The following is a 24,528-nucleotide window of genomic DNA, read 5'->3' as shown; positions in this document are numbered from 1 at the left end:
CCAGAACTCCAGTCCCTGCTCTTTTGTGCACCCAGAACAAGCTCATTACTTACTCACACACAGTCAGTGTAAACAACCCTAAAACTATGCAAATACCATCATTCACACACAGTACCCAACCCCTTACCCATTACCCAGTCCCAAAAATGTGTTTTCATGGACAAATTAGTTGTTGGATTTTAGATCAGCTTGATTTTTTCAATGTCCCACCGATGGGTGTGAATCACATTTGGGCTCCTGCGACAGTCTTTGCTTTAACTGCAGATTCAGTGCTGGTTTAGCACACCTGCAGTCTGTTTTGTATTCCGACCATAAAATAGTAATGGTAGATAATTAACACACTCTAAAAGCCTGTGATGGGAACATGAAGCATAACAAGGACACAAGTAAGATTACCTGGCTGGTAGAAGTTGGGTGAGAGCTCCCGGGCAACCGCCCTGGCAATTTCAGATTCATGCACCGCAGAGATCGCGGCCTGGTCTGCAGCCTCACTTTTTGTCCTAGCATGGGCTGTTCTGTGAATGCATAAACAAAAATAAGTGTTAGAAAAATGGAAACAATGAAGAGCTGCTCTCCACCATGTCCACAGTAACAACACAGACATATAACGGGCACACTGGTGGGCAGTGCCAGCGTAACCTGCTGCTCTTTATCTGTCATCAATCATCAAAGAACCGTGTATTTAAACCTTTTTCAGATCTATACATAAAATAACATAAAAAAAAATCAAGAGACAGAAGAGCAACATGTTTTGAGATCAATATAGGGGTATTATGGAAATGTGCTGTGATGAAGCAGAGAGAGGCCAAGGGTGACCAGCTTAACAAAGCCTTAAAAAAAACTCAGCTGAGAGGTATTGTGCGTGTCCACATGTGAAAACACGCAAACCATGGCTATAGGCAGTATCTCTGTGCCAGGGAATGAAGATGTCTCTCTCCCTCTCTTCTACCACTGCGGTTATTTAAAATAAAGACACCAAACAAACACATAAAGATCATCAATTAAAGTTGATTACTCACTTAAATCTAAAAATGACAGTGACAAAAAAAAAAAATGCTCAAGTGATATGAGACAAGTGCAACGAGGAACGTGAGGATCTAGATGGGAAGTTCAAGTATCACTTTAAGAATTGACAGCTGTGCCCGCTGCCCTGCTTAACCCCACTCATCCCTCTTCCTCTCCATCTATCTCGCACTGTCCTGTGTTCTCTCTTTCAATCAATGCTCCTGTTTTGTTTTTTCCCCCGATCCTGCTTCATCCGTCTATTGGCTCATGCCATCATCACTCTGCATCCCTACTCCTCCCCTCCCTCCCACCGCCTTGCTGTTAGAGTGACCCCATCCGGACAGATGTCTCTATTTCTGTCCTTGGACTCTGGGGCTGTCCTGTTTCAGAGGACAGGAACATTAAGATATTAAAATTCATGAGGAACCAAGAAATAAGCAAACAGACAAAGGACATGCTGAGGGTATGTTTGACCAGCTGCAGATAAAAATTCGGATTCAAGAATCTTTAACAGTATAACTCATAAAGTCTCGGTTCTTGCTGCGCTACAGGAATTTCACTGGTGTGGCTCATACTAGGCCAACTGTAGCATTCATTGTCTTCCTCAGGAAAGCTACGGCAGCTAAAAATTGACAATAAAGCATTCCAGTTACATCACACCACTGACATGCATACTGCTCGCCGCACATGCTATCAGAAGGACACCGAGGCTTCTATTTCTGCAATGTGTGAAATATCCTGCTATGTGAATGGAAGCATGAATGTGCCTCGAATGTATACAGCATGCCCATGGCATGTCCTAAGGATCTTCACAGAGGAGTGGGCATTAATTCATGGCCAGGCAGAGGAGAGTGATGCAGACTGTTCCCAGACAGGATATCTGGTGGTGGGAGGTGACAGGCGGAGAATGATGGGAGTAGAGGTGTGATAGAGCACTGGGACAAGAGGAGAGTGAAATGGAAGGTGAGAAAACATGGGCATGTCGAAGACGGAGATGAAATGCATGGTTCTTTTTTTTTGCCTGACATATAGCAACTTAATTAAACTTGCACTGTACACATGGACAGTTCACTGTTGTTCACTTTTTACATGTGACTTTTGCGGATTCATTCATCTTCCTGCTTCCGAGGGAAACATCTAGATCACCCTGTAGATATATTAGAGGGTTTTCCCCAATAGGAGCTCCCGATGAGGTAATGAGCTGTGAGAATTGCAGCCATAAAAATCTGAGCAGAAAGACAGCAAAATGCTTCACCGAGCAGATGATAGCTCTCTGTACAGCATGCATCACCCCAGCCAGTTAGTGGCATGCAAATCCTTCCAACAGAGAGCCAAAGTACGCATGAAAACAAACTCTTCACACATTATGAAATGAAATGCACTGTCTTTGCCATGGTAGAGGAAATGAAAAAAAAAAACCTGGGTAAACAACAAACAAACGCAAACTCAGGAGTGACCTTGGAGAAAGTTTTTGGAGCGGCGACTTGTAAGACAGTCTGCCCATGAATACAAAGCAACACCTGCTCACGTCTAGCTTTTGGGTTGTGCAGACAGACCTGTGCGGGGATGCTGGGGAGCCTGCTTGCACACGCACAGACACACTTGGCAGTTTGTAGACATTTGGACAAAGCCTTAAAAGGGTGCAAAACCTTGAAGTGACTCCTTCTGGAGCGTCATCTGCGAGATGATATTGATAAAGCCTTGCGGCTGGCTGTTTCATTAATGTGACAAATCAAGAGTGTGAAAACAGTTGAGTCAGTTTGGCAGCGAGTGTGGCGGATGGTCTTTCTGTCTGTGTGTATTTGAAACATGGGGGAGAAAAACTGAGCCAAAGGAGAAAAGTGGGAGCAAGAGAAAGAAAGAGGGGGCGAGAGGCTGCCCCTTTAAAGACTCTTCGGCATTTAGAACTGCTGAGGTATGCATCTCAGCCCCTCTAATTTTACTGTAGGGTTAAATTTCAGTCCTCAGGCCACAGGCAGCACGGTGCATCACGCTATAAGGGCTGTTATGCCTCGGTCGCGTGCTGAATACAGTATTATGTGTGTATGCGCCTGTTGCGTGTGTGTGTGTGTGTGTGTGCAAATTCCCAATAGTAAGGCTTCAGTCCATCACTCCCTAGGCTATAGCCTATTTGAGAAATCTCTTTCACATATGCTGGCACAGTTTTGAACCCCTCTATTGCCTTTCGGTCCCCTCTGCACCCATCCTGTTTTTATTTTCTGTCATTTTTCTGCTCTTTACCACACTAACCTATTCCCCTTCCCCCTCAATCCAAGCTTGATAGCTTAACTGGAATGCTTACTAGTACAAGATATTAGATGAGTCTTTACCTTGTCTGTGATAGACAACAGCTATCCTTTAAACTCCATCACTCTCTTTATTTGCCCACAACCAAGAGCAAACTATTGCTACTACAAAGCAAGGGTCATGTTCCATTTGTCTGCTCTGAGTGCACAAATCAGTGCATGAAAGGATATAATAAATGAACAGAAACTGCTGTCCTATATCTTGGCCAAACAATCCCCACTCCAAAGCAGCAGCACAGACAGTCTGCACAAATTAGCACTTAGCTTGCCCCGCACATATATCCATGCAAGGCTGCTATTGAATTCCCGGCTGGTGCTAATTCAGGATTACTCAAGCATGACTAACACCATTAGCGGTTAGCTAAAACCGACTCTGAAATTATTCAGGAATTATTCTCGGACTGAGGCCTTGGCTCATATTACCAGGGGCTGCAGCAGTGGGGGACACAATAGCTTTTGCAAATTAAGTTCAAAGGGAAAGATGGAGTGGCTGTTATTATGAGATAAGCTAACATTATGCTGAAGAGAGAGCTGTGTTGCTGTATAATGGAAATATTTATGCACGCTCATGTCTGACTGATAACATGTATTGTACTGATGTTTGGAGGGGATGGGCTCTGTGCTCGGTCCTTTCTTCTGTTTTGTATTGCCTTTTTTTTGTACTGTTACTCTTTTTTAAGGACAAATAAAGAAATCTTTGTTTTTATTTCACTGTCAGACTGAAAGCTTTGTTCTCCCTGATATGCCACAGTATGCACAGACCTATCCATACACGTCTACGAAGACTCAGTGACTGGAGAGGCTCAAACCTCCTCTGGAATTAACATCAGCGAAAAAAACTGTGTGCCTGGAGCTTCATGACACGGGTTTCCATGATAGAGCAGCTCCCGTTGGTGTGATATGTAGGTAGCATGTGACAGTGTTTAGGCAACCAATGTTTAACATCTGTTGACTATGCGTACAATAAGAGGAGTATATAAAATAAAGTCCTGCAATTAATCGAGTAAACATGGGGTTAAATATGTGTGGAAAAAATAGCAATGATTCTGTACTATTTGCCAATTTCTGATTTCTGCCATCATGACATCATTTTTTCCTCCCCCTCAGATTTTGTATTTTTCATAGAGGTTGAACTAACAGGTAGAGACAAACTGAGAAGCTGTTCCCAAACAGACTTCATTTCTGGGAAGAAGAATGAGTAGAATCAGTTTTGATTAAACAGGAAAATCCCCAAACTCTGCCAACATTTTTGGCTGTGGATTACAAACAGACCTAATCTCCCGCTGGTATTTTCTACTCAAGAGCTATAAAGTGAACCCTCCACCTCGCCTAACCCTCATCGGGTAACGGGCGTAACATGCAGGTATGTGAATCTATCAGGATTTTATCGTGTTCTTCTCAACACGGCACTGATCTGTGGTACATGTTTGGACCTCTGATATGTTGAAGGCCTGATACGCTCTTCGTGCCGTTACGAATCCTTGGGCGTGTTGAGAGAGTGACACAGAATCTCTTACCGAGATGATCCCTCTGGTTTTGGTGAAGGGCAGTGGCGGGGATTCAGACCTCAGCTCTGTGTCAACACTGTTGGTGAAACATGGCCACAGCTGATACAGCTAATGACACAGAGGGGGAGGGAGTGATGTTGGCTAAAGAATTCGCAGCAGAGAAACAGCTTATATTTGTTTTTCCAGTTGAGCAAAAGCAAATATAAGCAATGAAAATATGAGAGGCTTGATGACGAAAAAAAGACTTTTGACAAATATGTCAATTCAGATTCACTCAGTTCACCTATGTGTTCCTAAATATTTATTTTATACATATTATATACATACAAAGTGACAAGTAACTCATAAAAGAGATCGGGAACTAATAATATGAGTTACTAATAAATACTGGGACATCAAATTTAAAAAAAATTCCAGTAAAAAGACAAAGTAGTTATTAAATATCTCACAAGCTAACCTGTATATAAGAATGACATACAATCCTTAGAAAAAGTTAGCAATGGAACCAAGATCCTATTTCATTAATGGTTATCTTACACTATATCAATTAAATGTTAGATATTTAAAAGTTTGAGGTATTTTCATATTCAATCCAAAGGTGATCCAATGGTGATTGGAGCTTGGTGACATGGCGCGTACTAAAAGGCCCAAAGTGTGTCATGAAAATATCCCACACAATACCACACCGCCACCAGCACCAGCACCAGCCTGAACCATTGATAAAGAGTGAGTTGAATCCATGCTTTCGATTCCAAATTCTGACCCTACCCTCTAAATGTCGCAGAAAAAAAATCGAGACTCATCAGCAGCGATTTTCCAGTCATCTTCTTTCCAATCACAGTGTGCCTGTGTGAATCAAAACTTCAGTTTCTTGTTCTTAGTTTACAGAAGTGTGCTCTTCTGCTGCTGTAACCCGACTGCTTCAAGTGTTGTTTGTTCAGAGATGCTGCCTGTCAGCATTCTGGCTATTTTACTCTGACTTTTGACACTAACAAGCCATTTTTCACCCAGAGAACTGACGCTCACTGCATATCTTGTCTTTTTCAGACCATTCTCTGTAAACCCTAGAGATGGATTGTGTGAAAACTCCCAGTAGATCGACATCTTCTGAAATGCAATGCCATGTTTAAAGTCATTTAAATCACCTTCTTTCCCCATTCTGATGTTCACTTTGAACTTCAGCAGGGTCATTTTGTCCATGTTTAAATGCCTAAATGCACTGAGTTGCTGGCATGTGAGTGGCTGATTAGGCAATTGCCTTAATTAACAGTAGACACAAAATAAAGTTTACATACCTTCTATGGTCCCACAGAGTAGGTGTAACAATTTTAAATTTAGGACAAAGACGATTCTGGTATAAGAATTAGTGCTGACATTTAAATTGTGTTGCTGTATTAGATATAAGGAGAACAAATGTGCATTGAACATTAAAATTCACATTAAAATAATATGAGATAAAATAAGGAAAGTATTCTATATTTATTAACCTTTACAGAATAATCAGTACTGATAAGAACTGATAAGAATAGTTTTTCCTGTTGCTTAACATGAATTCAAGCTGCTCCAACACTGACATTGTAAACACACATACAAGGCTCCCATGCAAATCAAGCCATGGCGATTATACAAACATTATGCACGCATACACATCAATCATATACACATTCAAACATATACACGCAAAAGCTTTTGACCTGCACCTTAAATAAAACGAGCAACCTCCCATACAAATGACTGCGTTAACTCCAGTTTACTCTCTCTCCCTCTCTCACATATAAACACAGATTATACCTGCAAGAAAAACTTAAAGGCCAATTAATGAGATGTGCCCTAATGAGGTCTATTGGGAATAAGTGTAAAGAAAGGGCAACTATAAACTGCTCTTGCATTATTGCATTAAAGAAAACATGGCTGATAGGAGTCCACGGTAAATCTCCAACTGGAAACAGGCGTGTTGCACAAGCCTTGGAGGATGACTGTGTTAAACTAACGGCGCTTCTTCACTCGGCTAATTTATAAGAAAATCATCAAATGACTGACATGACGATGACGGCGGTGAGGCAGTAACCATGGTAACCACCAGAGACATTTGAGCGAGCTGTCCAACCAGGCATCTGCTCTGTATTAATGAATCTGCAAATGAACGAGCACACAGCCTAATGTATGGGAACGCGTTTATGCACGTGCAAACAGACACAACACAGCTATTTTTAAACTCTATAGAAATAAAAGCACTTAAACTGACTCGCATAATGCATAGCTTTGTAACATAGCTGACAAAAAAACAAAACACCCCCCTCCCCACAAACAAACAACTGCTCCACGGTGTGTCTAATTTAACTACGACGCTCAACATCCGAAGCTGAACCTGCACGAGTAAAGGTCACATTGCCTGGCAACCACTTGAGCTTAAGGAATAGTTTTAATTATGGTCTGTTTTCTCTTTCCTCCAATCTCTTGCCACTATTCACCCCACTGTCTGCACACACACACATACACACACACACCCATCAATTTCCTTTTCAGTGCAAAGCCAAGCAGAGCATTAGCATTAGGTTACATCTGCCCACTGCTAAATAAATTGTGATGTAAGGTTCACGCAATCTGCATGTTCTGGCTGTTTCATGAACTAGCCGGAAGACCTGTGCAAAAAAACCCCAACCCTGATAATGACACATAAAGTCTCCTATTGCAGCAATCTTGTCTCATTATCAGCAACTACAACAGCTAATGTTACGTGTCAATCTCTGCATCAGTTAAATCATCTAATTGAGTGCATTAAAACACATGTGGCTGACTGATTCGATTTTATCAACGTGCCACGCATGAAATAGTATGCCTAGTGTATGAAAAGAAGCTCACAGGACACTAGTAGCAATTATCCAGACCGATATCAGAACAGCACCATAACTTCCAGGTAGTAAACAGATAATGCTGCCGTCTTTTCGCAGATTAGAAAAAGTAGGCGGCTAAGTTGTAAACATCTCAATGATTAAACAACCACTTCTGTCATTATCAGTGACATTTCATTAAATGTAGACCTGAAATCATCATATTGACGGTACAGAAAAAAAATGTGATTCATTCTCCGCTTCTACTAATTCACATAATTCACACAGCATGTCACCCTACAGGAAGTATTTAAATCTGCTACCTTCAAGGGCAAAATGTACTATTCTCCTTGCAGCTGCGCAATGAAATTAAAGATCTTTGACTTCTTGAATGGGATTTGGAGCCATAGTTTAGGTTGATTTGATATGATTCATCTCATATGGAGCAGTCTTACAAACATGCCCCGATAACCCCACCCTTGCAACGCTGTTCTGTGAAAATCCTGTTAAATGTTTCCCAACTGGTCTTGGCAGATGGCCACCCCTCCCCGAGACTGCTTCTGCTGAAAGTGTCTTCCTGTCAAAAGGGAGTTTTTCCTTCCCACTGTCGCCAAAGCGCTTGCTCATAGAGGTCACATGATTGTTGGGGTGTTCTTTGTTTTCTTTGCAGTTTGTACTTTAAAATATACAGCACCTCGAGCCAACTGTTGTGATTTGGAGGTATATATAAAAACTGAATTGAATTGAAGTTAACAGAATTTAAATCATCTTATCATTTAATAGTCATTTAATATAGGGGATACACATGCATCATACATTTGCAAATAAATGAAATACCCAGTATCTACTTATTTTTAACTTGTTGACATCTCCCAGAGTGCGATGAAACAGATGAAATGTCCTTATAGACTCCCTTCTACTAAAAGAAATGCATCATGGGTATGGTCACACACACAGCATCATGTCTACATGTGATTACAACAGTGGATGCATGCTTCAGGAAGAGATGCTGTGTGGAAAAGCAACACTCTTACTCAGCAATAGGAGTGATAATTCTATAATCCAATCCGTGAACAGCTGGAGTGAAAGCAGCCTAGCTAGCCAATCAGAGTGGCTGAACAGATTTAGTGGGGCACATCAGTATCCAGAGGTTAAAGACCCATGGCTGTGTTAGCTGTAGGTACAAAAACAAAAAGATGCTTTTAGAGATTTTGAGATTTGCTTCAGACAAACTTAAATGACAGATGTAGTGTTCTTGGTGCCACAGATAAACAGGCATTTGCAATTATTGTTAAATGTTTTTTGCTGCCATTCTTTATCATTAAAAGCATTTATTCCTGTTTTTTTATGCGACTTTAGGGTAAATATAAATACATGTGAAAATGTGTCTGGCATGTAAACATACCAGCCATACCCACGTAATTGGGGACTGAATTTTAAGGATTTTAACGTAATGTAAATTACTTTGACTTGTTACTTAATGAGTTGAGTTCCCAGAAATTTGAATTTTAATGCAAACTACTGATGAATTACTTGCAGTTTTGATAAATGATGTTTGATTCTTTTGTTTTCTAGTTCCAGCTCCTTAAAGATGAAACTAGACTGCCAACTGAACCCATTTGAAAATCTTACTTTGGATTAATGTATTTTAATGTCATTTTAAAATCCATACAAATGTTGAAGAAAATGACCAGAATGGACCTGTAATAGGATGACAGCCGTTCCTTTTGTACCCCTGCCTCTCACTCTATCACAGCTGGGATAGGCTCCAACATCCACACGACCTTGATGGATAAGCCGTTAAGAATATCAGTGGCTGCACTCGTACTCAGGGTTCGGTTTAAGGTGATCCAAAGTGACGTGTTTTGTAATCACATTACATTTTTCAGCAACACGGTCATGTGATGTGTTATACTAAAATTATTAAGCAAAGTATGTAATTGCTTGTGTTACAATCATTCTTCAGGTACCTGCACCTCGGGCTGATAGAATAAAAAAATCATCAAGCATCCCTTTTTCTTCCTGAGCTCTTAAAGTACAATCAGCTGATTTCACTTTATGTGCAGAGGAGGAAAACTACTAAAACTTTTCAGGAGCCGGGATATAGACATTACTTTTATTTTTATTGCACAAAAAAACAACCAAACTAGAACATGATGGTAAAGTGCATCAAAGGCGGAAACAACTGTTACGTTGCTAACAAAACTTTGGCTGTTTGCAAGCATCTGCACAGACAGCGTGCTAACACAAACCTAGCGAAGAACCCAGAGTGATGACAAAGCTGAAAGCATGCCGACACCAGCCCAGCAGCCACAGCCTAATCTCCAACTCGTAACCAAGGCAGGGATAAGCAGTCAGCCCTGTAGCATTGTAGCCTGTACACATTTCAAAAGTAGGATCACTTTAAGTATCTTTGTGCTGGTTTTTAACGTTGCATTTTGTTGTTGGTTTTGTGTTCTAATGTAAAAAGTAAAAGAAATATTGTATGTGCAGGGATTTATATCACTGACTGTAAAATCCAATAGAGACAGTCAGAACTGTCTGTATCGTACATACTGCAAGGCTAAATATGGCAAAAGCGTTGAACTTTCGGAGTAAAAGTCTATTAATGCACTGGAGAGACTGTCACAGTCCACATGCTGTGGATACTATTTTGAGGTGCTGTTAAGTTTATTCCCTGCTGGTGATGTTAACCCGTAAATCAGTGCATTAAACTCAGTTGCACGAACATTAATTTACACTCAATCAGCAGTTCTCCAGGATGCCTTCCTGAAATCTAGCAAAGAATTATAAACCACAGCTGACTGATGCTGCTTTTACATACGATCCCATTTACATATTTCCCAGGAAAGCTTATTTAAATTAACGCACACACACAGTGCGCCATTCTCTGAAGTCTTAGTTGCTCACTTTTCAGAAACACTGCTTCTCTCTGTGTGTGTAATACAAAACCTGACCTACTCCACTGATTCCAACCCTCATTAACTTCTATTACATACACTATTAATTAGACAAGATGATGCACCACAATGAAGAAGCAGTCCATCTATCTGCTGGTTAATAACCAAGCAAATGTAGTATTCTAGGACATTCATCACAAACTAAATTAAGGAGCAGCTAAACAGGAAATAGAGGAATGGGAAAAATAAGCTGTACAGGGAGTACTTTTAAATATTTAATGACCGCAGGTGAACAGCTACATGAGTTAACCTCTAACAGCCACGGCCTCCACATGACTCCCTTCTTCTGCCTGCCTCTTTGCCTGGCTGGCTGACTCATCTCAGTCTTCCTCCAGAAGCTGCAGAAATATGTGCCATTCTCCAAGAGATTACAAGACACAGTCACACACTTCTGGCATGTAGGTGAAACCCAATCCTATCGCCACTGCTGTGGACACAGCCCAACACCCCAATCCTGCAAAACAAGCCTCTGCTATGTGTGGAACAAAGCTTTCTTACAGTAAGTCAGCAAATTTAGTCTATCCCAGTCCTAATTTACACATATTCCTCCTACTCTTGTTAAGATGTATCTTCACGGTGCCAGGAAACGGTACGAACTCCTGTTCTTGGAGGCTGCGGACTGATTTTGTGCCAAAAATCGTTCTTTCTCGCCTTCCTACTGTTTCCCACCAGGGAGGAAAAATATTAAGAAGGAAGTAGAGAGAGAGAGAGAGAGAGAAAAGAAGCTTTCAACTCTCACTCTTGACTTTTTTCCTTTTCTTTCTTATACCCACAACTTTCAAACTCCACTTCAACATAACCCCGATGACATCCACAGGATTGTTTTTCAGCTCTCCGAGCCACATAAGACATCAAACAGCTGTTTTTTTACAGCTTGAGTAAGTAAGTAAACTGACTTTGATAAATGAAATTGCTGGAGCGCTCTATTGTCCACTATATTAATATCCTTACTAATACTGTGATAATGATTTCAACCACGTTGTCCGGCCAACAAAAACTCAGCCCCTGCTTCAACTGCTCGCATGCTTTTCATCCACCGGCATCTTTCAGAAGCGCTTACTGTGACTTAATATATTGGTAATGTGTTGAAGTACAGACAAATATTGCATTACACAGTATAATTTGATTTGGTCCGTGGGTCATGTGAAACTTGCTCAACTAAGTCATGATATATGTGCCGTTGCCTCAGCGACATTATTTATAGAGCTTTAATAGCTCTAGCTGGGAAATGACTCCGGTCATTAATGATAACGATGCAGATAACCTGAGGCACACGTGGCAGGTTATTTTATGTGTGTGAGTGCACGAGCATTGATTCTGTCAGCAAAAAAACCAAACAAAAACGCAGTGTTACGTCACACCATCGCACTGCCATAAATAAAAGAGAGGGAGAGGTTTAATGTGGGATAAATATAATGTATGATCCTGCTCGCTTTACTCTGACCCGTGATTCGGATCGCTGGCAGCCCCTCACATGCTTACAGTTGCTACTGTACACGCCGTCACTTCGTAAAGAGCCAAATTTGACTTGCTTTTTAAAAGGCGTGTGAAGCTGGGTGGCACCGGTACCCCATTAAATGTATGCGAATGCAGACACAGGGGGGGGGAAAAAAGAAGCAACCTAACTTTACCACTGCGACTATTTGAAGCAGCATTGAGGGACAGCCAAGATGAAATCTTACATGATGTACTGACTGTTGGGATTATTTTGTTCACTTGTTGAAACACCGGATGATCTATAACTCACTACAAAAAGGGCAGGTGGTGAGTGGCTGAGGTCATCCCACAGCAGGTGACAAACAAACAGGCCGGGGCACAAACGCACCGTACACATTGCGCTTTCTTTGTTCTCTAGCAAAATGATGGTCGTCTTATCTGATCTCTCTATGCCCAAACAGACACGTGTTACTTGAAATCCCATTTATATGGTATGGACACACATACAGCATTCTCACACATGCACACACACACATTTGGAAGAAATGATAGTGTGAGTGAGATGGCGGGCTGCTATATCAGTGTTGGGACGGGTATATATTCCTGGCTGGTGCTGATAAGCCAACTGATGCCTTGCCTTATTTAGGCAGTGCTCGCTGCTGACACACTAGCAGAGAAGCACACGCTGCATGTACTCTGACTGTATGTGTTTGTCCAGCAGTTTATGTGAGCTGGAGTATGTATGTGAGGCATTCCTGTGGGGCGATAGTTAGGCTCCCAGTATGAATGCATATAGACAGAAGTGTGTGTGTGTGTGTGTGTGTGTGTGTGTGTGTGTGTGTGTGTGTGTGTGTGTGTGTGTGTGTTTGAGAGAGAGATATACATGGACAGAGGGTGAGATGTTACATGGATACCTGTGCACATGCATATCTACTGTATCTGCTATGTATTTGATCAAAAATATGTAGTACAGTGATTTTAGTCTGTCATTCTCGATAGCATGCTCTAGTTTCAACTCCTTTGCTTAAAGGTAGAATATGTAAGGCCTAAAAAAGATGAACTAAACTGATAAACTCAAAAAGAAAAGCAGCTGTCTTCCTCCAACTAGGAACCTAATTGGTGATTCTAAATCGGCTGTAGGTGTGAATGGGTTATGAGTTGATCGCCAACCTGTAACAGAGTGGCGATCTGTCCAGGGTGTATCCTGTGTTTCATGCTATGACAGCTGGGATAGGCTCCAAGTAGAAGAAAATATTGAGAAAGTGTAACATCCAGGATTCTTAAGGTTGTGCAGATTACTCTGTCCACGTACTGCAGAAATTATAGAAGTCTAAAGGGCAAAAAAATAAAAGTAGCATCACTTAGAATTAGGGCTGAGCGATATGAGGAAAGGAAGGAATATAACAATACACGATTTATGCCACGATATGATCAAATAACCTCCAAAACCAAATGTCATTTTGGTTTTGGAGGCCTAAAATTGCCTAAATTACTACTGGTATACTCTACTGGTATAATCAACCATTCAATATTTTTTTTCCATTTTGCAATGGATGCCTTTTCAGCTGGTGGAATAAATTTGTGCGACTGCTACCTTTTGCAGCAATAGATTTACAACATGTTTCGCAAATTGGCGCGTTTTGTTCGACATCATCCATGTGAAATCTCAACCAAAGTCTCATTCCCTCGCTCATCTGAAACTCCCGCTGGCACCATATGTTTTCCTATCTGGGGGTATAAACACGCATGCCCAGCTCAGGGCGCCAGGTAGAAAATTTTCCCGTTGGGAGCAAGGGAGGGGTTAACGATGCATTTGCAGCATGTGGGAGGAAAAAAACTCACAGTCAATAACGTGCAGACAGCTTAATACTGCCATGGCAATTTATACTCAGTGGTTACGATAAAGCTATTTTAACCATCGTACGTGCAAAACTCGCCATACATCGAGTATATTCGATGTATCGCCAACCGCTACTTGGAATCCGGACTAGCTGGTGGTTGTTTATTGCGAAACAATAGCAACTACTGGAGTAAGACATGCTACATACTGCACCTTTAACAAATCAATTATCTCTGTCTCACATCTCTTTACAAACTAAGCAAGTTTAACACGCACAGTCAAATAATCCACGGAGTATTATACACAATGATCCTGAAACATTTTAAATATGTTGAATCAATGATAGTAATTATGGCTAGTTTTTATATTATACCAAGTCCTATTACTATTACTGACTACAGCTATAATGATCTCAGATGGTATCAAAGCTGGGCACACTTTCCAGGAAAATTGGAGCCAATGAACTACCATACAGATGCATTCTATTTCTTGGCCACCAGGGGACTGACCTTGTGGTTGTAAAAAGACTTCTTCTAAAAATCCCATTAGGCACTGCGTGGATCATGACCAAGAAAACGGCAAAGATACAAGAGTGAGGACATAATTACTGAAGGAACTACTCATCCCATAACGCACTGCAAATCCAAGCTTCTCCCAGCAGGAGAAATATACAAGCAGGCAATGAGTGATGTCATGGTGGCTACATCCATCTTTTTCACTGTATATAACAATAGATTAACCCTTTACAGCCGATCGGAGCGGGCACGCTCTGTTTTGCGTAACTATTTTTAAATCCCGGTAGCTCTGCAACCAAGTAAGCTAGCGCAATAATTTTTTTTGCATATGAAACTGGAGGAGTTGTACTTACATCTTATGCCATCAGCTTGTCCTAGGTCACAGTTTCCTTCCACATATAGCTTTGCAAAAACTGCATAAAAATCACTTGCAGCAACAAAAACATGATATTCCAGAAACACGCTTCGCCGATCCATCAGCTGTTTGTAACACTTCCTACGTCCATCAGCGCGAACTATCACATGACCGCATGACCTGCCCGAAACCGGAAGTGACGTCATTTTGCGGAAATGTAGTTTTTTACGATCGGGGCCTTATGAGCTTGTGTTTTACTTGTTATGTGTTTTAAAAAGTTATGTTTGACTTTATGACTTTCTGTGTCGTTTCTGGGATGCTTAGGACTCATATTGCACTGCTGGAAATAGTTTATTTTGATGCATATGCTGTTATTTTGCAAATTTGCACTATAATATTTATTTTCGTTTTTCCTGCAGTATATAAAAATTGGTGTATTTCAAAAATAAAACTATGAAGACACTCAAAATAAATTTCCTGTGGTGGGAAACTAGTTTGTGTAACTTTTTTGTATTTACAGTTTTGAGGGATAAGCCTCTTAAATTTCTCTAACTAGAAATATATGTTAAAAAAACAAAAACAATTTTCAATTTTTTTGTAGTTTATTGCACTTTTTTGCAATTTATGTAATTACTATGCACCTAATGCAGACATATTATTAAAGTTTGGGCTATAATGGTTGTATTGATGTATAGCAACTTGAAATGCTCCCAAAAATGGCTCCACAGCATGTAAAAATATAATATAAGCTCTGGCGAACTTGGTTCTATGGTAGGTCTTAAAGGGTTAATCAGACTCTCCACAGTGTGTCCTTGTCCCATCTTCCTCCCCTCAACCCAAACCAAAAGTAGCAGATGTCTGCTCCTCCCTGACCCTGGTTCTACTGGAGGTTTCTTCCTGTTAAAAATGAGTTTTTCCTTCCCAATGTCGCCAAAGCGTTTGCTCATAAGGGCTCATACGATCGTTGAGGTTTTCTCTGTGTTATTTGTATTACTGTAGATTAATTACCTTAAAATATACAGGACCTTGAGGAAACTGTTGTTGTGATTTTGCGCTATATAAGTAAAATTGAATTGAATTGAATCCAACAGTATCCACTAAATTATTGGTTCTGATGATCGACTGCACCCATGGAAAGAAAAGATATATACATCCAAAGATCTGCTGCCAGCAATCTCAGAGCTGGGTCACCCATACATCCAGTACAAATCCAGACTCATGTCTATTAAATTTCATGAAAAACTATAGATGCATTTGAGAGCACTATGGACACTATAAACACCCTGTCAGAAGTGAAACTGTAATGTGGAAAACAGTTAGTCTGAGTGTTTTGCTCACCAGTGTGAAGGAAAAAACAGACATAAAAATATCATCTGTACATATAAGGTGTTGGTTAACCTTTTACTGGAGCCTGCAGAGCAAACAGTGCAATTGAACATAACACACAATGTAGGTCTCTATGAATGCACTGTGGTTTTGCTCGTATTTCTCATTCTTAGCATTACAGAGGCAGTAAGCCAAATTAAACTAATATGCAAGCATTATTGAATTTCTGTGCTTAGCAGCTTTTGTAAGGTCAATTTAACATCTCTGCTTTTATTAGATAGCCTACAGAGTAACAGTTTAGCCAGGGATGTGTAATCAGGGTGGACTGCTCTGTGGATATACTGACAAACTGCTGAGTTCCCAAACTGCTGATCTGTAACAAAAAAACAATTTATGGGAGAAGCATCATGACTCGGTAAACTCTTCAGTGGCACATAGAGTCACTTATCTCAGTTCACAGGCCTGATACAACCACACCACACCACTCAAACAAACACACACATATATGCGTGGACACACTGAAAGAGCTGTGTGTGTACAGAAGGTCACTTTACACAGATAAGGGCAAATGACAACTGTGAATGAGAGACACAGAACTCCACTCCACTCTACCACATCGCACTAGCTCTCTATCGACTGGCTGATCACGAGCATGAGGTCATTGGCTCCACCCCAGAGGCTGATGGGATAGCTCTTCTGTACAGTAATCCACAGGGGAGAGGCCGGTGTGTCCTCTCTATGCCCTTTTTATTATACTCTCCCTTCATTTCTGTCCACTCCAGACTCTTCAGAAACCTCTTGCTCAGCAAATGTGCTGCACTTCTGATTTCATTCAATCAACATCTATCCCCGGCTTTCTCGTTTCCATCCATTTCACTCCCTGTATCCTCTACGAGCCCATCTCCCCCCCATTCCCTGTGGATCCGCTGGGTACACTCCACATTCAAAGACAGAGAATCATGTGACTGGAAGTGGATCGATACGAGTGCATCTTTTGCCCGGCACTGTACTGTATAACGATACTTACATAACCTGCTTGCAACAGTGACAGTCTGCCATTCTGGCTCTTTATAACACAACTGCACTTTTAAAAAGAAAGAGAAAAAAAAAATCCAGATGCCAACCAGGCCACAGAGGAACCTGCTTTGAGATTTCCAGCTGCACATGAAGTAGTGGCACATGGCATCCAGTAATTTGATCGCTTACTTCAGGGGACCTCGTTGACTGCCGTAAACGCTTTGCATAAGCTCGAATGCTTTTGCTCTTGTTGCTTTATTGCTATGAATTAGGTCATGTGCTTCCTTGTGTAAATTGTTGCTCTAATGCGCAACAGGACAGGAGCTCAGATGGCTCATTCTTATCAAAACATTATCCCTTTTTTTTTTATCTTTTCACTGTAGGTTAAGCCCAGTCTTATTGGCTGTCACTTACATAGATGGAAGTCCCATATTAACAAATATCCACAGTTTCAAAATAAAGTATGTTCAATCCAACTAATGTACTCTGCATTCTATATCCTTGAAAACAGCACAATAAAGCATCTTCCCTTCCTGCTCGCAGGAGATGATCTATTGTATTGGAAAAAACAATAGCTGCTCATAGACTGGGTTCACATTTGAGTAGCAATGCTCTACCTTTAACCTTAAAATTGAATTTTTTCCTGGTTAAAAAACAAGCTTTTGATGATTATTCATTTAGTCCACAAAATGTTGAAATGATGAATATGTTTGTAAATCGTCAAGGAATGGTGACAGTTTAATACTGTATAGTTGTAGAGCAGCCCAACATGTTAAAAACATTTATCTTTATCCAGATTAATTGTCGGGCTTTAATCGTGGCCGTGTTCCTGTGTCGTTTAGTCAGTCTCTACTTTTATGGGAGGTCATGTTGGTCTTCACAGAGAGAGGATGTCACTGATGGGGTCATCTCGCACAAAAGCCAAAGGCAACTGGAGTTCAAACCTTCTATTTGTAAGGGATAGCCAATCAGGAAGTCCTTTTGTAAGACAAGGCTCAGTAAAAGGTAAAAACAATAATTAATGATTTAATAAACACAGTGCTACAAAGAGCTTTTTCTCAAAATACACACATTAAAGCGAAGCATGGATATCCCACTACACAGCTCATGCAAGCGCTAGTGTGAGCCATAGCCACAGCTATAAAAATGAGTTTTCACTAGACACACAAAATGAACCACTGATTTAGTTCACTGATGAGCTGAGGAAGGCTGCTGCTACAACGCCAAATGTGTGGCTGCTTCTGGTTTTAAAATAGGAGTGTTGAACAGTTAAAAAAAAATGCTTGATTAGATGATTGATTAGACCGACGGCTGGAATAACATCTTGGCAATTCTGTTATAGCACTGGAAAAGAATTGCACGGGTTTTTGCATGATTTCTAAAATATTAAAATGAACACCTGTGGATTTCACTGGAAGGCAATGAATGGAAGCAAGGAAATGAGAGGCTAGCTCAGAAACTCAGAAAACTGAGCAGGATGACTAGCTTGGTGAAAAAAGATCATTTCCAGGGCTGAAGTCCAATCTGATACCACTGATGTTGTAGACAAAGAAATGTAGGAATTTGTGTATCGCAGAGGAAGTGGCTGGGAATCCAGACTGAGCAGGATTAAGGAATCTGGGAGTGTGTTTATTAATGTTAGTTAAGTCAAAGAAATAATGTATTCTTATATGATTTAAGAGATGACTGAAGGTAGTTAACAAAGGTTTCAGTCCAAGAATAAAAATGTGAAGCTCATGAGCATAATAAGCTCACGTTAATGAAATAAGAAGGAAGATCTGATTCTGCAACCAAAACGAGATGAGTACAGTGCTTTTGTTTTCTCTGGTCAGTAGCTTTGAACACCAATCTGGTAGACGCTGGAGCACAGCAGTAGCTGTGGAAACGACCCGGTAAAAGCAAAAGAGTCTCGTTGGTGTAGGAGGCAAGACAAAGAAGAGGGAGGGGAGATAGAAACAAAAAGCCAAACACGAGTAAACCTCAACACACGCTGTGGGAGTCAGGCAACCTTCAGGTGAAATTATTTTTAATAGATTAGTAAGTTAAAAAAATGCTTATTAGCCCAATGCCAACAGGTGTTTTAAACTGGAAAGCAATCCCTGTGGAGGGGTTCTAGCCCATGAAATCCAATGGAAATGTTCATGGATAAACAGGAGTAATAGGTTATCTAATATTTTACTTTATATCCAAATAAAAATTACATTCCCCACACCCTCTACTGCTACTTTGTAGTTAGTGTATTTATAAAACATGGGCATTTTAAACTTATTTAATCACCTAAAACATAAAATCTGCAAAATTGTGAACCTGTGCCCAGCAGGAAAAAACCCTCACAACTGAACTGACTGGTACATCAAGGTAAAAGTCAAATGATGGTTCATTATGCTGTGAACTAAGAAACACACATGTGCTTTTAAGTTTTTAAAATGCTTGTTGATGTGTTTTCAGGGATGCAAATTCATGCACACGACTTGAAAAGGGGTTCAGTGGTGGGGAAGAGTGGGGGAGGGAGAAATCAAAACATGGTTGATTGCAGAGAGACCTTTTCACAGCTTGTACACATCCCCTCAGTCTTCAGTCTAATAATTCCCTGATGCAATGAAACCAGAGGATGTCAAAGCGATGCCGCATACCCTGAACTGTGTCCCAGTAGGAGGGAGGCTTTAAATGAAAAGGTCACATCTCATCCACCTGTTAAAGAGCAGATGCCACATCAGAGCAATGCTTGGCAGTGGGAGCAGGTATTGGTACTGGGCGCACAAGATGAGCTTGGCATAGGAGCAGGTATGGCTATAAAGCTCACGCACATGAACTCACAGACACTCGGCTACAACGCAAATACACACACACACAAAGACACGCGTGCAAGATGCCTGACCCCTCTCCCTAGGAATGAAAGACACGGGCAGAGAATAGAAACAGAACCTTTTCCAGGGATGATCACACTGGCAACACAAAAGCCTCGACTGTTGATGTTGCATAAAGGTCGGAGCTGTTGTCATGGGACTTCACTTATACAAGACTGAACCTTCAATCAGACCAGGAGATATTTGTCAAACAGGACACTGCTGTGACTCCTCAGTGGTGAAAATAAATGCCTGAGGATTTTCATCCTGTGTGGGCTTTTTTTTTGTATTTACACAGTATACACCCACAGGTACATGCAGGAGCATGAATGAACATCCACCCACACATAAACACAGTACCTGGATGCTGCTATTTCCACTTTACTCCTCGCAATGGCTGCAGCCCTCTGTGCCCCCTCCACAGCCCGATCTACCTTCTCTTTGGTTTTGGGGTTCTTAAGAGGAATCAACTGCTTTCTTATTCCACGCACCAGCACATTATTTTTGTACTTCCCTTCTTCTTTGGTGCCGTCTGGGAAAACCGTGCACCCGTAACCATGGCGCTTATTGTTAAGCCATTCTCCTTCATATTTCATCCCGTTGGATCTCTCTGATACACCAAATCCATTGCGCTTGTCATTCTTCCACTCGCCCATGTACGTCTCAGTTGTGGTGGCGTCCACATGGTCCTCCTGAGGTAGGTCCTCATCTGGCAGCTCGCCATCACCGATGGATATGGTAGAGTTGGCATCGCTTGAACTGATGCGGCTCATGGTGGCGTCACTTCTTGCAGAGCTGCGCTTGCTGGAGATTGAGGTCCGAGAGTCAGACTTGCGCAACTGTCGCAGGCTGCCAAAGAGCGAGCCGCGGCGGAACAGGCCCTTCTTCTTGCCGGTGACAACTTCGCTGTCCGAGTGGAAGTTGAGGACGAAGCCACCGCGGCTGCCCGTTGGAGTGTCTGCTGGGGAGGAGAGGTCCTGGAGCACTGCACCATTGCTCTGCTCAGAGCGCAGGGAGGCCATAGACGTACGGAGTGGAGAACGGATGACAGTGGCCATGCCATAGGGAACACTCTGACGCACACCATAGCCGTGTCGCATACCACCCATCCATTGGCCTTGATAAGTTCCTGAGTAAGAGGAAGGTATAGATCAATGAGTAAACACTTAGTCTCAATCGCTACTTCGAGCCTATAATTCTTCATGACTTTGTAAACTAATATTAACTATAAGATAATGCTTTAAGCTGAGGTGACCTTGTCATTGGTAAGTTGTGACTGGTCAATAGGGCACAAGTATAGCAACGACATGCATTTACTATAAATATCCCTAAATTTGATTAGAGCATTGTGTTGTCATCTTCAAAGTTTGCCCCATGCGCAATGTGTTTTCAGCTAATACTTCAGTTTGCCTATATTTAATTTGCTAACCAAGCTGGCTAACTAACACTAACATTAGATGATAACCTCCACAAACCAGTGGGGTGACAACAAGCTGGTTATGTCCATTTTCTATTGCTTGCAATAAAACCGATGATAATCTGTGATTATATACATGCCTGAAAAGCTCATTTCGTTTTACAACAACTTTAAAGCCAAAGCAGGGTAAAAAAATTTTAATAGGCTACTCATGGTCAGAAGAAAGCTCCTCTGTGCTCCTCATGCACAACCTGCGTGTTGTTGACCAGTAACTTTCTATATCAGCAACAAGACCTTGAAGCCTTGCTTTGTTGGTGCAGGAGTATGTCAGCTAATGAAATGTTTTTTCTCCTTCCACTCAGATATGGGACTGTGAGCATAGCTAACCCAATCACAGAGATTTGATTAAGGTACAGATACTAAAGATCGCTTGGGATGAATGTGAATCACTTAGCCAGGGGCCTATTTTCAGGCAGCTACTAACTCCCCCACTGACAGTAGGCACATTCACCACCATCCGTTTGTCTGTGACGACAGGGAATTGCTATGAGTCACATAATGAGGAGAATACTTCATTAATCCCATTTGGTGCTGCTGAGCCCAATGAGCAGGTTGTCGGCCTACCCTACTGTTGCTTCTTCAAAGTGTCATATTACAATCCTAAGCCTAATAATAAGAAAGGCTTGTTAATCCAGTGCCTGAATCTCATTCACCAATGCAATGAAATAAGCCATAACAGTCAGATTCTAACAGAAAATGATATACTAGTCAGGGGAGGAATTTAGATGGATAAACAGGGTGAGATTAACAGGCTGGCTCTGTGCTGCAGTTCAATTTGGTGACCCTGCAGATCAAGTTATCAGGATGTTGCGGAGTCAGACAGCCAGATGTTCTGTAGATCCTCTAGGATCAGCTGATTCCCAAAGCCCAGCCCTCTGTAACATCATATGTGAGGCATTTATTCTGCACCATAAGGCCTCCATTAGGGGAGGATGATGCTCACAAATCACCCAAAGACTTGCTTGTTTTATAACAGGAGAGGCCTGAACAACAGGCAAGCGCTTGTTTTTTAGGCTTCCTGCGATCTTGTCTCCCTCATCAGACACAGGTCCTTACATAAACGCAATCTGTGAACACACCAATGATTAGTGAGATGACTGACCTCTCATTTTCAGCAAGTACAAGTCCTGTGTGGGACTTAGCTCTTTCCACTACAGATGTGTGAGTTCTTTAGTCTAGACACATGAAGAATAACTTTAAATGCTACCAAAAATGAGCACCTTCTCGTGCTTTATACACATTACACTTCATTTAAAACGGGAGCATGTGCACCCTTCAGGACATGTGTTTTTATAGTTAAGGTTCAAAGGGAGAAAATGACAGTGAAGCAAGTGATTTGAGTTTGAGTCTTTAATTGACTTTAAATGGACTGATTTGCTTTCCAAACTCCTTCTCCGGGAGGCATGTTTCCAGTGAGGAGCAGTCACTCTCCTCCCACTGTCATATGAGGAGCAACCGGTAGTTGCCAAAAGAGATGTCCCTTGGAATAAAATAGGAACCGTGATCTTAAACGGTATTCGAAAAGTTAACGTTACCACCGGGGTAAAGAGTCAGTTATGCTGGGTAAACGACGAGGTGACTGACCACGATGCGCAGTGCGCAATCTCAGTTTATACTCAGCTCATATCAGATGGAGATTCACGCGCTGGTGTGTTACAGTGAGCCTTCCTCAGTTTGAGTCTGAGCATCCTACACACGAGCTACATAACACATTACCACTCACCGCCGTTAAAGCGACATGCACGCTAAACAAGCGATGTGCCATATCTATTAAAACCTGGTGCCTTACCGCCATCTCCATAGGTTTCGATCCCATATCCATCCTGTAGACCGTTGCTCCAGGTCCCGTCGTATCTAGCAGGTGTGTTGTGGCTTTGCCGGACGCCGTACCGACCCTTAAAACCATGACTCCACTCTCCTCGATAGATCCACTTTCCTTTATTCTCCACACCCAGCCCATGGCGCTTCCCCTGGGACCAGTAACCCTTGTAGGTATTCCCGCTGGGCCAGGTGTACACGCCAACTATTTCAAAGCCGTGCGACCAGGACCCGGCGTACTCGCCTTGGCCCTTGGGTCCGGTGCAGATCCCATGTCCGTGGGCTTTGCCATCCTCCCACCCCCCGCAGTATGTGCCACCATCGTCGAAGTCAAACCTTCCGCCCGTCATTCAGATATAGACTGGAAATAAAGCAGATGGTGCGCTGCTGCAGACTCAGGATTCTCCAGGACCTGGGCTGGAGGATCCAGGACCGGTGGTGTGATGAAAGGATGAGCCAACAAGATGATGACTACAAGAGCAAAAAATAGGAAGGTGAGGATGGTGGACTGGCGCTTCCAGACACTGACATGTAATACAAAAGGCATGCGTAACGGTAAGTGTAAAGGTATGAATGGTGGGCGTCATTTACCGGAGGCGCACGCTGGACTCTCCGCTGTGTGTTGCTCGTCTCCCCCCTCTCACCCACTGATCAAAGGAGGGAGAGAGAGAGAGATGTACCGAGCCCCTGTTGAAGAAAGGCGCTGGGCCAATCGCAACGTCACGCCACAGGGACCTCCCACTCTCCTCCTCTCCCCCCTCCGCAAAGCGCCCGAACGCCTCAACTTCGCCAAAATTTTAATAAAAAGAAAACAGAAGTGTTGGTGTTTGGACCCAGTGGTCCCTGTGAGTCCTCCTCTGTTGTTTTAGGATCCCTGGAAGTCTATTTTAAATCTGTTGTTACTGACCTTGGTTTTAAGTTGGACAGTGATTTTAAATTGGACAACCAAATCAGAGCAGTGGTGAAGTCCAGTTTTTATCATTTAAGGCGACTGGCAAGACTAAAATCTTTTCTTTCGAGGCAGCACCTTGAAACAGTGATCCATGCTTTTATTTCTTCCCGCCTGGACTACTGTAACTCACTTTATGTGGGGGTCAGTCAGTCATTGCTCTCACGTCTGCAGCTGGTTCAAAATGCGGCTGCACGACTCCTAACAGGAACTCGAAAAAGAGAGCATATAACCCCTGTGCTGGCCTCTCTGCACTGGCTGCCTGTGTCTTTTAGAGTTAATTTTAAAATTCTTATGTTTGTTTTTAAATGCCTACACAGTCTTGCCCCGCCTTACCT

The 24,528-nt window shown here is 42.0% G+C and overlaps 1 protein-coding gene across 1 annotated transcript in view; it reads right to left on the bottom strand.

The window, feature by feature from the left end:
* Positions 1-23,978, bottom strand: part of jph1a (junctophilin 1a) — a 34,095-nt gene extending 10,117 nt beyond the window's left edge. Inside the window, exons 1-4 of the mRNA XM_085418610.1 lie at positions 23,833-23,978; positions 23,213-23,712; positions 20,307-21,075; positions 397-515 (exon numbers count right to left, since the gene is read on the bottom strand). Coding sequence (XP_085274736.1) covers positions 397-515; positions 20,307-21,075; positions 23,213-23,591 — 1,267 coding nt within the window. The 5' untranslated portion in view covers positions 23,592-23,712; positions 23,833-23,978. The remainder of the gene's footprint in view (positions 1-396; positions 516-20,306; positions 21,076-23,212; positions 23,713-23,832) is intronic.
* Between the last annotated feature and the right edge of the window lie 550 nt (positions 23,979-24,528).

Source organism: Rhamphochromis longiceps, linkage group LG9, assembly GCF_057381845.1.
Source record: "Rhamphochromis longiceps isolate RC_006_pf linkage group LG9, R_longiceps_female_GT1.1, whole genome shotgun sequence".
Taxonomy (NCBI): domain Eukaryota; kingdom Metazoa; phylum Chordata; class Actinopteri; order Cichliformes; family Cichlidae; genus Rhamphochromis; species Rhamphochromis longiceps.
Note: the sequence above shows the minus strand (reverse complement) of the source record. Positions and strands in the feature narration are given on the sequence as shown.